General features: G+C 39.7%; 1 protein-coding gene across 2 annotated transcripts in view; it reads right to left on the bottom strand.

The window, feature by feature from the left end:
• Positions 1-247: 247 nt before the first annotated feature.
• The window catches only part of LOC109732134 (uncharacterized), a 39,682-nt gene continuing 27,720 nt past the window's right edge, over positions 248-12,209 (bottom strand). Inside the window, exons 43-62 of one of the 2 annotated variants that reach the window (XR_012182403.1) lie at positions 11,459-11,647; positions 11,316-11,358; positions 11,121-11,239; positions 10,072-10,995; positions 9,912-9,985; positions 9,500-9,839; positions 9,322-9,420; positions 9,098-9,250; positions 8,186-8,367; positions 7,606-8,106; positions 6,927-7,104; positions 6,704-6,840; positions 3,838-3,947; positions 3,206-3,427; positions 2,775-3,134; positions 2,183-2,341; positions 1,529-2,005; positions 1,390-1,442; positions 1,203-1,311; positions 248-1,029 (exon numbers count right to left, since the gene is read on the bottom strand). Coding sequence is in view for 1 of the 2 variants with exons in the window: in XM_073496898.1 (XP_073352999.1) it covers positions 694-1,029; positions 1,203-1,311; positions 1,390-1,442; positions 1,529-2,005; positions 2,183-2,341; positions 2,775-3,134; positions 3,206-3,427; positions 3,838-3,964; positions 6,704-6,840; positions 6,927-7,104; positions 7,606-8,106; positions 8,186-8,367; positions 9,098-9,250; positions 9,322-9,420; positions 9,500-9,839; positions 9,912-9,985; positions 10,072-10,995; positions 11,121-11,239; positions 11,316-11,358; positions 11,459-11,647 (4,782 nt within the window). In the remaining variant the exon portion in view is untranslated. Of the gene's footprint in view, positions 1,030-1,202; positions 1,312-1,389; positions 1,443-1,528; positions 2,006-2,182; positions 2,342-2,774; positions 3,135-3,205; positions 3,428-3,837; positions 3,965-6,703; positions 6,841-6,926; positions 7,105-7,605; positions 8,107-8,185; positions 8,368-9,097; positions 9,251-9,321; positions 9,421-9,499; positions 9,840-9,911; positions 9,986-10,071; positions 10,996-11,120; positions 11,240-11,315; positions 11,359-11,458; positions 11,648-12,209 lie in introns of both variants that reach the window. The other variant, XM_073496898.1, reaches the window with a different exon arrangement.

Raw genomic sequence — 12,209 nt, 5'->3', positions numbered from 1 at the left:
ATGCGATGCAGGCCCAACAAGAAAACCAGGCAACCAAACAGGCCTCTCCCTTCCCTCGCGGGCCTGGTTGGGCTCGGTGCAGGCAACCAAACAGGCCTCTCCCTTCCCACGCGGGCCTGGTTGGGCTCGGTGCGGGCAACCAAACACGCCCTTTGTGTCACGACTCGAGCGACAAGGTGGGCCGTAAGCCTGTGACCTTCTGATTTGTGTTTGAACAACGGGGTTCAGTTGGCTAGTTTTGACAACATCAAGCAAAACTTCAAATCTTAGCAACAGCACCACAGTAGAAAGAGCACTATAACAACGCGTTACAAAATGTACACTTACAGCCATTCCCACCTACTAGTTTACACTGTATTTGATAAGCATCAAGCAGAGATACAAATCCCAGCAACAGCCGAAAAACAAAGCCAAGCTAGCACATTATCTCTCCCCGCAAAAATGCCATGCTCAATAACATAATGCCGCCCAAAACTGTACAAAAATATTTCATATCAAAGACAAACTATCTTGCGCAAGATTGCTGAGTCTTCTCTTTTGCATAGCAAAGTTTCTCATTTCCCTATATCATACTCCCTCCGTCCCAAAATGTGAGATCATTTTTTACACTATCATAGTGTCGGGATGGAGGGAGTATTATACCGCTCCTGATGTCTCCGATGCATGGCATGTCTGCTTCGCCTCATAGGATCATTAATCTGATGCTCGCTGGAGATACGCCTCCAAGATCTTCTTAGGCTTCTGCTCAGACTGCTCTTTTGGAAGACGGAGTGCCATGAATTGCAGCGAACTGCTCTGAACTTGGTAAATGTAGCATCCCCATGGGTAAGCATCTGAGGAAGCCCATACTATCTGATCCTCAAACACTGCATCCTCCGCAAATCTCTCATTCACGCAAAAGGCGCAATCAAGAGGGGGCTCTTCGAAAGCAGAAACAGCCACACATCCCAGAGCCACGTATCCCTCAGGTGGCCTTGGTTGCCATAATGATACAGGGCTCCTGTAATCCTCGGCGCAATTTCTCCAAACCTGTGTGCACGATAAAACAAAAACTGAAATCAGTTTTGCATAGCCAAAACATTATATACTACAGTGCAAACTCAAAGCTGACTAGAAGTATCAAGCAGACAGGTCTAGGACATTTAGTTGATGTCCTGTCAACCTTACAGAATGTAATAGAAAATGTTTCACTGAACACTTACCAGGTCATAGCCAAGAGGTAGCACAAAATTGTCGTTAACATTCTTGTAGATAGCAGCAAAATGTGGTGGATGGATGCCAACATGAGCGACATCTCCAATTGAGACATACCTACAAATAAGCGGTACTATACTTTGAGCATCAGAGCAGAAAATAGGTATATTAGATGGATACAGTATAGTTTCATACCCACTAGGGCATAGGGGTCTCCAGATGCTAAAAATCCTTCCATCGTCTGCAACCTGGAATATAAATTCATGATTGTGGTTACCCTAGTACACCGGCTCCGAACTTCTTTTGATCTCTATGAAGAATTCAGCCAACTTACCTGCTTCCCAAGAAGTTTACACCGGCTCCGAACTTCTTGTTCACTACTCCACATTTTCTGGAAGTTAACTGTGTGGTTTATAAGTCGATGCTCAACATTACTGGACGCTCCTCTTGAGCTTAGCAAAGGCCTAGCAGGACTCTGAGATTCCCTTCTATCATCATCTGATGCAAAATATACAGGGCGCAGGCCAGAAGGAACCTTCAAGGGTACAACTTTCGTGCCTGTCTGGTGAGATCTCCACATTTTTCGTATTGAAGAACAAAGTAAAACAGCCTGAGCTTCCCGTTCTTCATCAACACTGCACTTTATAAGCCTTACAAAGTTCTCAGACCTCCTAAAATTCTTCAGATGTATGATTACATGTGAAGGCCTCTGATACCCAGCTTTTGCAAGTTCCAATGCAAGTACTTCTTCCCAAGGGACATCCCAAAGTATTTTGGAAGGTTTCCTGTCCATTTTATCTAGATCCAAGCACTAATAAAAGGACAAGTTTAGTCAAAATAGAGAGGAATGTACTACTCTCTCCGTTCACTTTTGTAAGTCGTTTCAGACAACTCAAAATGGGTTGGTTTGCACATTATCTGAAATATCTTCAAGGTCTTATAAAAGTGAACAGAGGGAGTAAGAGAATCAGATAAAAAGAAGCATTACCTGAAGGAGTATCACCCTCTTGTTGGTTACTAAAGCAATCCTCTGGTTTGGCACAATAAAATGATCTTCGTAGTAATCAGACCATGCATACTTAGAAGGTTCTCGAAACAAGTCTGTGCATGCAAAATATCTGCTAGCTTCTGCCAGGTAAAGGGCCATCTGAAGAATGGAGTAATAAAACATTAGCGTACAACATATTAATAGCATCGTCACAAAGCCATGCATGCTGGCTTGGTTAGAAACTTAATGTGAGTGCAAAAATCAAAGAAAGGGGGCCTTTTATCTCAGTGAAACCAGATCTATAATGATCGACACTGTTATATTAAATTCATATCTTGTTTTCAATTGACACATACCACCAAACACAACTTTGACCATCCATTTTTAATATTATGAAAATACTTTATGGTTTGAGTTAACGTACATTGATTGCTTGGATTACAGGACATCACCTTTTTACTGGAGATAGTAGTATGTTATGACAAAATTGTAGTTCATTGATTATATTTCGCTCTTACATAACTCAAGCTCTCTTCTATTAAAACAAATCACCAAAGTAAAAATGACGAACAAATATGAAAAAGCAATGCACCTGGCCAGAAGCTTCTAAACTGTCATACTCTCTTATCACACCATCTCGATGAATAGCACGAGGATCTCTAATCCGCTGAGGAACAAACTTGTTATTCAGAATATTCACACACTTTATAAAGCTGGCACTAATTCCATCAACTGTCAAGGAGAAAAAATCCAGGGCACCACTCAAAGGTTGAACAATGCACCCCACAAAGGCACGACCAAGACCATGTGCAATGCCAATAACACCATACTGCCTGGCACTCTCAACTGGCTTTCTTAAAACACCCGAAACCCCAAAAGCCAAACCCTGAGCAAATGCTTCAGTCCCTTGAACTAGTCCATCACCAACGCCAGTGATTCTCCTTGACCAACCCTGAATCATACTCAACTTGAAATGCCTGGTGGAGTTCATAAACAAGAATATACTAAAACACGCAATTTTACCTGCTTTGATCTCAGTTGAAGAAATTGCCCATCAGTAGAGAGCTCCGCAAATCCTTTACTGAGTGATGACAAAGTTGATTTTGTCACTCCAAGAAAATCCACAGAAAATATAAGGTGCAGAGGATTGTGGATGAGGTCTCTTTTGATTCGGTTAACGATAGCAGGGACAATTGCGCTTTTCCGCATAAACCGGCTTTTGTGCATTACCTTCCTAAGATGCACCTAAAGCAAACAACACAGGATAAAATTACTGTTAATAAGACCGAAATATATCTCACAGTTCATAATTCAGAAACAAAACATGCTCAACAGTTTCCAATAGTAATGTGCATAGAACTACTTCAGCAGTCTGATTAAGTTATGAATCAATTCAAGATAGAAATGATCGCTTATTGGTTTGAGCTCTTTTCCATGCACCTAGAGATTTATTAGTTAGGGAAGAGTTCGAATAAAATTAAAATAGTAGTACTGAAGTATGTCTAGCTTTCCTCTGAACAGTAGTTACCCTCATGTGGACCACTGTACATATCAACTAAGTTAGGTGAGCATTGGACAAGAAACATGAACTTGAGTATATAAGTTAATTTTGATCTGGTCCCGACATGATTTGCCAATAAATAATGTTCAGCTACCTGAATCTTGAGTGCATTGCCCACAGCCGATAGGACAGGACTCCAAATACCAAGGACGCCACGTGGCCTTTGAGTAGGTGCAGTTTCTAGAGATATTTTAAGCCTTATCTCTGAAATATCAACAAGCCTGAAATTAAAATATTATGTCATACCCAGCTAACTTCTATTCAAAAATGTTAGTAGCAAAAGTCAACTCTTTCATAAATTTAACACAAAAAATGAAACATGCTCAACTTAACCCGTGTAACTTATCTAAACACAAATTGTTATCAAATATGCTTTGACTTTTGTGGTACTAGTGGAAACTTGAACAAACACACATAATACAGCAGTGTTTACTTAGCACAACAACAAAATTACCGAATTCCAGAACACTTTCTACTGAGAGAAACCAAAATAATAAGGCTAGAATAAAAACGAACAAGAGAAACGGAAATCAATAGGACAACAATACACTGTTAAGCCAAATGAGATGTGAAAGAATCCAACATGGTTACATGAAAATTCCTGCAAATCTTTGTAGGATGCACAAAATACGTCATACTCCCTCTGTATCACAATATAAGACGTTTCTAGACCCAAAAACGTCTTATATTTTGATACGGAGGGAGTATATCTTTTTTTTGCCTATACAATGATATCCCATCAGAAATACATAAAATAAAATAGCTTAAATATAGGTCGCAACACATGGAATGTTTAATACCATGTATGGAAATTCCTACAAAAAAAATCATATATGGAAGCTAAGCAACTTTTTTGCAGGACACAGGATTATTTGCTCATCTTAAATACCCCATATCATACATTTCCAAGTATCACATGACCAACAATATCTGAAAAGCGGATATAATATATTAAGCTGAAAAAAGCTAATGTACAATCATTCTTTGAAATACCATCTAAATTGTGCTCTGGTACTTAAAAAAAGGGGCTGCATCTATCTGGATGGAAGTGCTAATACTTAAATATCACTTGTAGCGGATGCAATAGCAGTAGCAGGGTAATAATAGCACATTAGAACAAAGTGGGCTCTATAGCACTTGTCAGGCCACCATATGAGTTTGATACTTTGATTGCTTCAGCAATGTCAAACATGTGATCTAATTTGAACCAGTTTAGCATACATGCATTATTTCTATTTTGCAAATTCAAATTAATTTGCTATCTAAAAAGTTGTTGTCATAAATTTATTAGAAACTCAAAATGTATGCACATATTATGCTCATGATGTTTATTCTGCATTAGTATGATACTAGAACATGATGATGTTCACATGGTTCTTTATCTTTGCTCTTGTAAATATCTGAGTTGGTGGCGGTCCGTTCACGCTCAGAGATTAACTCTTAGGGTTTGTTTGGATACCAGGATTGTAGGAAACTAGTTCTCGTTAACCTCGATTCTGGTGTAACAACCTAAAATCCTGTTTCAATTGTCTAGCCGCTTCATGGATATAGCAAACCAAGTTTTACAGAAGCCCGACAACCCAGCTTTTAGAAAAACGACTAATTGGCGTTTTTGCATAATCTGGTTTTCTATATACGGCTGCCACGAAGTCGTTGGAGAGAGACGTGTTGAGCGCGTCGCGCCGTGACGTCCTCTCCATGCACAAGCTCGCTGCTGGTGCTCGGACATGACTGTCACCGTATGGGATGGAGAGGTGGGAGTGACCACGGCAGGCAGCGCACATGGCGACGATTACTACATGGTGAGCTCTGCCGGCAGCCACAAGAGCTCGACAAGGCCACCACGGGCACCTCTTGGTACAGATCTCTGCCGGCGGCGAAAACGAGACCACCATGGGCACCTCAGCTGGAGTGACATAGAGCTTGACGAAGATGCCACGGCGGAGGAAGCGATGTGGCAGGCGGGAGGTGAGCCGTGCGATGTGGTCCACAAGCGTTGCATCTGTGCTGAGAGCCGAACTGGGCCACCACCTTGTTGCAGTTGACTCCTTGTGCCGCCGGGACCATGCAGGTTACCTCCCACAGGGTTACCACCTGTACCTGCAGCTTATCATCATCTATATGTTCACTTTGACCTCTGGCTTCCAGGACCCCAATCATAACGCAGCATCATACCGGATTTAGGGCTAGTCCCACGGCCGAGGATGGTGAATAGAAGAAGGTTGATAGAATAGAATTTGAGCCATCAATTTAGTGTGTGTGGCCAGCAGAAGTTATAGACGGTGGCCCTCTTATTTTCTCATCCAAACAAGGAATAGTATAAACCTACCTTAACAGAAAAACTAACAAAAACTGGTTTTTCCTAAAAATCCTCCAAAAACTGGTTTGCCAAAATCTCACCTCTAATTCTTTATATCCAAACAACTACTTAAGTTGCCAAGAAACTAATTACCACAATTATCATACATTCTATGTAGTAGATAGATGTATCACGCAATTCTGATTAGTCAATTTGATTGACATATATTTTGAGATTTTTTTTTATTTGCACAAAGTTAGGAACTATGATAACACAAGAGTTTAAACAAATTAAGAACAGTTCCTATAGCAATGCATGAGCATTTTAACTTCCATGGTCACTATTTAACTAGTTTTACTCAAAATAATAAAGTTTTAGAGTCCTAATAATGTAATATGTAATGTATTGCCTGCTATAACTACATGATACGCGGAAACCAATCCCGCAATTAGAAATTGGGCAAGATAACAAATGTAGTGCTAGTCCACAACTTTGAAGTTTCAGCGATTATACTGGTGAACAGCTCGGTACGTAAAACCGTAAAACATTAGTAACAGAAACAACTCAAATACAGATGTATCCATCTCAGAAATAAGTGAAATATTCTTAACAGCTACTGCCGTAATTATGTGGCAAATTGAGTTTCAACATAGGTGCTTACTCTATTCGTATCTCAGGATCCACTTCAGTGACAGTTGAGCTGCTGGAGGTGCCGGTAAAGCGAAGATTGTTGTAGAAATCAACCAGTGCCCAAACAATAGGTTCATGAATATTCAACCTCCATGTTTGGTCAGTTACCTAGAAGAGAGAAAATTGTCCACTTTTAGCATTGCTGGTACTTTATAGATTTGTTTGTCGAAAAACTGTGCAGCAACAAATATTACCCGTATATAGACATGCGGGTAGACTTGAATACCATTCGAAGTTACATTGCTTACAGCAATGTTCGCTTTGAAAACAGGATGATTTGAATCAGGCATGCTCTCAGTTGCCAAAACAACAGGCATTATGGACAACGGCAGTTGATTATCAAGTTGCAACTGGCCTATGATCAACTTAAATCTGAAAAAAATGTTATTCATCAGCAAAAAAAAACAGTGGCACAAGCATTGCAAGGATAAAAGAAGGCATATGTAGAGCTAGCTTCAAAGCAACATTATCTCTAACCACTCACCATTGCAAATGCTGAAAGGGGCTGTGATTTGCCTAAATCAAGCAGCTGGTCTAGTACAAATAAGAAATTGGCAACAAACCAAATAAACCTCCTAGATGCCCAACATTTCTATGAAGCAATATATGCACCTTTTTAACAAGATTTCAAACATGCTACTTCAGGCTCAACATAGTGTAACTGTGTTTGTCATTTCTTTTTGTCAAAAGACAAAAGAGCAGCTTCAACTAACAGACTTATATAACATACAAGACAAGGAAGAAAGAAATGTATCTCAGGATCCCCATAAAACGGAAATGGTTACTCTTGCTCAGAAAACAATGTAGACTTTCAGCAAAAATGTGTGTATGAACAAAAATTTGATCGAATAGTATATGCATGTGAAGGCATACCTGCTAGTGGTCCCAGAGTCATAACCAGTCATGTATGAGATGAAAACCTTCTGCAGATTTAAGTACAAAAGCTCTCTTGGCTTATGATCAATCAAAGAGACTCCAACAACTCCCAGTTCAATAATAAGCTCCAAGGGTCCAGCTCCTGTCTCTGTCTCATTTTGCGTCAACGTAGATGCAACAAGTTCAGATTCAGGTGATCCCTCCTGTCTTCTATGGTAATCGGTGAACTTCAATATTGTGACATCGGCAGTCTCAACTATATTGAACTTGACGCCGTGCTCCCCAAAACTGGTGGAACTTGCAACAGGGTTTTCAAGGTCAACATACTGGAAACTAGTAACATCTCCTTTCTGTATGCTAACATCAACGGCTTTCTGTCCATATGGATCATCCCAAGAATATTTTCTGGTCGAAAGTGGTTTCACTTGGATCCAAGTATCTTCACCTAAACCAGACTGGCGAGTACCAATAGTTGCATTACTTGTCCTGTTCTCGATCCTGAAACCAGTCATATCATTGTCATAGTTAGAGAGATGGGGGTTTCATACCTGCAAACTATTGTAAGATCACTTCATACCTGATCGGCCCATCTGTGGGCTCCAAACGGAATACGACCAAGAATCTTGAACCCTCCTCATAACCACGTATCTCAGCTTTCACAAATTTCTGAGTACAGTCCTGCTTTCTCATTGCTATTACGATAGTATCTTCTTTTACTATATCCAGAGGCTGACACCAGTCAGTATCTTCCAATCGGACCTTCAGATAAAATAGCTCATGACTGTAAATACACCTTATAACAATTCTACCAGGAAATTATAAAATGGAAGGAAATTATCATATCTGGAGGAAAGTAGAGCTAATGAGAACATCCAGAGCTTTTTACAGTTACCTTCTTTCCGAAGGTAATGCAGGTGTATATATAATACTATTTGCATTTTTAGTACAACTAATGTTTACACAAGTGAAGTAAGAAAGATCCATAAAATGGGATTCTAAGACTAAGGAGGATAGGATGCACAAGGCCAGCAGGTCCACTGTACTTTCCTTGGTTCCCTTAGATGAGCAAAACCTTGAATAAGATATGCACAGTCTGTTGTGCTAGTTATTATTGTACGAGATGCTCTCCACCTTTCATAAAACTTTTAATGTAAGTATTTTCTAGTTATTATTGTATGAGATACTCTCCGCCTTTCATAAAACTTTTAATGCAAGTATTTACTTCATAACAATATACGCAATGCTGAGATGCAAATGAAAATGACCAATGGAAGTTGTTTTCGAGAAAACGCAGAAGATTTGCGTCTGTTAATGACCAATGAAACCAATGGAAGTTGTAAGCATCTGTTAATTCAAATGTTGCGTGAACAACCAGAGAGCATATAGAGAACTGTCACAAAAGATTTGTTTAGTTCTGAATAAAGCTTCGTGAGCAATTCATGTTAAAATTACTCTATCTAGAGCTAGCATTACGATCGATAAGTAGTACCTGCAGTTTGTCAGGTCCCACTTCAGAGTACAAAAAGGAGACTCTCCTGTCGTACGCATGTAGGACCTTCGGATCATCTCCAGCACTAAGTTTTATGAACATATCTTGGCCAACCCTGTTTGTAAAAGTTGTGTATGGCCGTACATAGATAACCTGTTGTACTATGACATGAGGTTAACTGATTAACAATTTTCATATGAAGTTAAAGGTTAACGTTCAGTTACCTTTGTTGGAACAGCTTGGTACGAGCATAGCTTTGAGCAAAGAAATACATGTGTGCACTTTCCATCATTATCATGGGCAGAAAGATCAACTGTACCATCCTAAAGAAACAAACAGATCATCTTAGGAACCGAAAATGTAAAAAAGAATATATATGAACATGAATGCATCCAAGCTAACCATGTCAGCAAGAGGTGATAGTTCTTTGAGAGCTCCTAACTGTTGTCCATTTCTGGAGACACATGCTGAGAGACCTAAACCCTTAAAATTCAACCCAGATGCTATGGTGTATCCGTCGACCAATTCTTCATGTCCTATACCATAGAGCAGTTTATCACTTTTTTCTGCACGTGGGCGCGCAAGATAGCGTCTCTTGTCTCTTCTTCCAGTGATATCAACGAATTGCAAGGTGAGTGGAGGCAATCTTGCAAATGATATCCAATACGGAACATATATTCTGATAACCCTTGCCATCAGATAGTCCTTATCACTGCTTTGTTCAAGCATAATCTGCACAACTCTACAAGAGAAAGAAAGATGTAAAGTGTTCTATGAAATTATCCACAAAATATTTCCATGTTTGAATCCTCACCTTCCTGACAAAGAACTTCTTAGATTAATGAATTTTGAAGGAACTTCGGTGGGATGTGATATTGGAACAGGCTCCTTGGGGTTGGAGAAAAAACATGTCAACACTCACACTTATAAAAAGCTAAGACATCAGCTAGGAACAAAAACAAAATTATACATACATGTACTGATTCCCATCCCCCATGTGGAACAAGGGACAGGTACAAAGGATTTCTTGGATCAACATTTTGAACCTTCACAACCTCACCAGGGTTTAGCTCGCCCCGGGAGCAACTCGTCTCTTCCTCATCAAGGTGGCTGGCACTAACAGTGTAATGTGCAGGAATGGGAAGATAATATGTCAACGATAATGGGGATTTGATAATTATACTCCAATCGTATATTGGGTCAGTTCGGACATCTTTGCCTATCTCCTTGGCTTCTATACTCAAGCAAAACCATAATCCTTGACAAGTACTAGAAGACCCATCTATCTGTGAGCAGAACAGTAAGTTTTCAGATTCATACAGATCTGATACACATATATCTAGGACCTGCTCATTCCGGAACTCAGTTTGACTGCGCCTCTCCTGGACATCACTCCAGGAATGCTGCACAAGTTCATGATGAATGGTCGGTCTTAGTTGCAATGTATAAAGCACACCAGGATGTGAGAGACCTGACAATGGAACTGGAATAGTGGAACCAGGCTCCAACACACCAACTTCTATTTGATCATCTTTATCAGAATTCTCTAACTGGCCGTCTGATCCCGCACTTTGAGAATCTCTTCCTTTTAGACGCAAATCAATAGCAAAATCCGTTGTATTGGTGATTGACACAAGGGAACGTATGCCAACGTATCTGTTTCCCTCCTTGACTGTTGCTTCACTAGCAATCACACAATCCCCAAACCTCCAACATGCTGCTGGCACAGCATAGTTCAACTTCATGTTTGTCCAAGGGCCATCTTTGGAAGGACTAATTTGTATATACCCACTCCTGCTTCTGTTAGGACTGGCTCTGCTTCCTTGTTTAGCAGTAGCCCTACCAGAAACAAGCACCGCAAATCTTATTTTTCCACTTGGTTTAAGAATTTCATGTTCCTGCGTAATTATATTAACGCTAATCAATCTTATTTAAATACAAAAAGAAGCATATTATTTGTGCACTCTATTCCAAAAAACCAAATGACTAATCTACAGCCTTGAATATCAGTTCTCACCACTACCTTTGTTGTCATAAGATCTCCTAAAGTCAGTTCAAATTTTGCATAGTCAGAACTTGAGGCAGAAGGGAGCTTTTGCACTACTTGCTTCAGTGGAGCGGAGTAAATACCAACGGGTTGACCTGTCGGTAAGACATGATAAAATATAAAGAAGTGCAGGGAACACGAAAAAAGATAGCAGTTAATAAAGCCACAAACCTCTACCAGCATCAAGGACAACAAGTTCCAGAACATAATTCTCCTGATATGTAATCAACAGAAGATATGGATGTTAAAGCAATGACCACAGTAAGAGAATAAATGACATGGATACTCAAAGAAAGAGTGCCCAGTTCACATACCTCAGAATCGACTTTGAAGAAAAACATTTCATTCCAAGTCATTTTTCTTGTGATTTGCGAAGAACTTTCTCCAGCAGCAGCACAAGTACGGGCACTCTGTTGCTGAACACCAGATATAGAACTACCTTCTGAATAGAGCCGCACTGCTGTCATATATTCACCAGTTGCTAACCCTTTACCAGCATTGATCTGTGAAGGAAAAACATGTCTAGAATGAGTAGCACTTTGCCTGTTTGCTAAAATTTATTTAGCAGATAGTTAATTCAAATTTCATCATTTGACATAAGAAATAAATGATTCCATTGAAAGTTTAGACACTTTTAAGCATAAAATAAGTATATACTGAAAGAAGAGAAGCATAAGAGGTATTCAATATAGGAAGAGAAATCTTATGCGATGCTCCACAAACATGGTACTCATTCAGATGAGTTTCACCAACACAACAATAAGTGAACACATTAGCCAAGCTAAATTTCAACCGAATCCTGGCGTTTCAGATGAGCCCTGAAATGCGAACGTACTGAAATTAAGCCTATACAATGTTTGTTGGCTGCATCTCCTCATCTAATGTGATGCTGGGCAATTTGCAATCAATCTTCATATGGTAATATAAGACGCTACGATCTAATGTGATGCTGGGAATTTTCCATTCAATCTTCATATGGTAATATAAGTGTTAGAGTTATAATATAAGTCATGTATACCCCTTTGTATTTATCCCGTAGTATAAGGGGTTTCCTGCATATGTACC

Source organism: Aegilops tauschii, chromosome 1 (genome assembly GCF_002575655.3).
Source record: "Aegilops tauschii subsp. strangulata cultivar AL8/78 chromosome 1, Aet v6.0, whole genome shotgun sequence".
In the NCBI taxonomy this organism is placed as follows: Eukaryota; Viridiplantae; Streptophyta; class Magnoliopsida; order Poales; family Poaceae; genus Aegilops; species Aegilops tauschii.
Note: the sequence above shows the minus strand (reverse complement) of the source record. Positions and strands in the feature narration are given on the sequence as shown.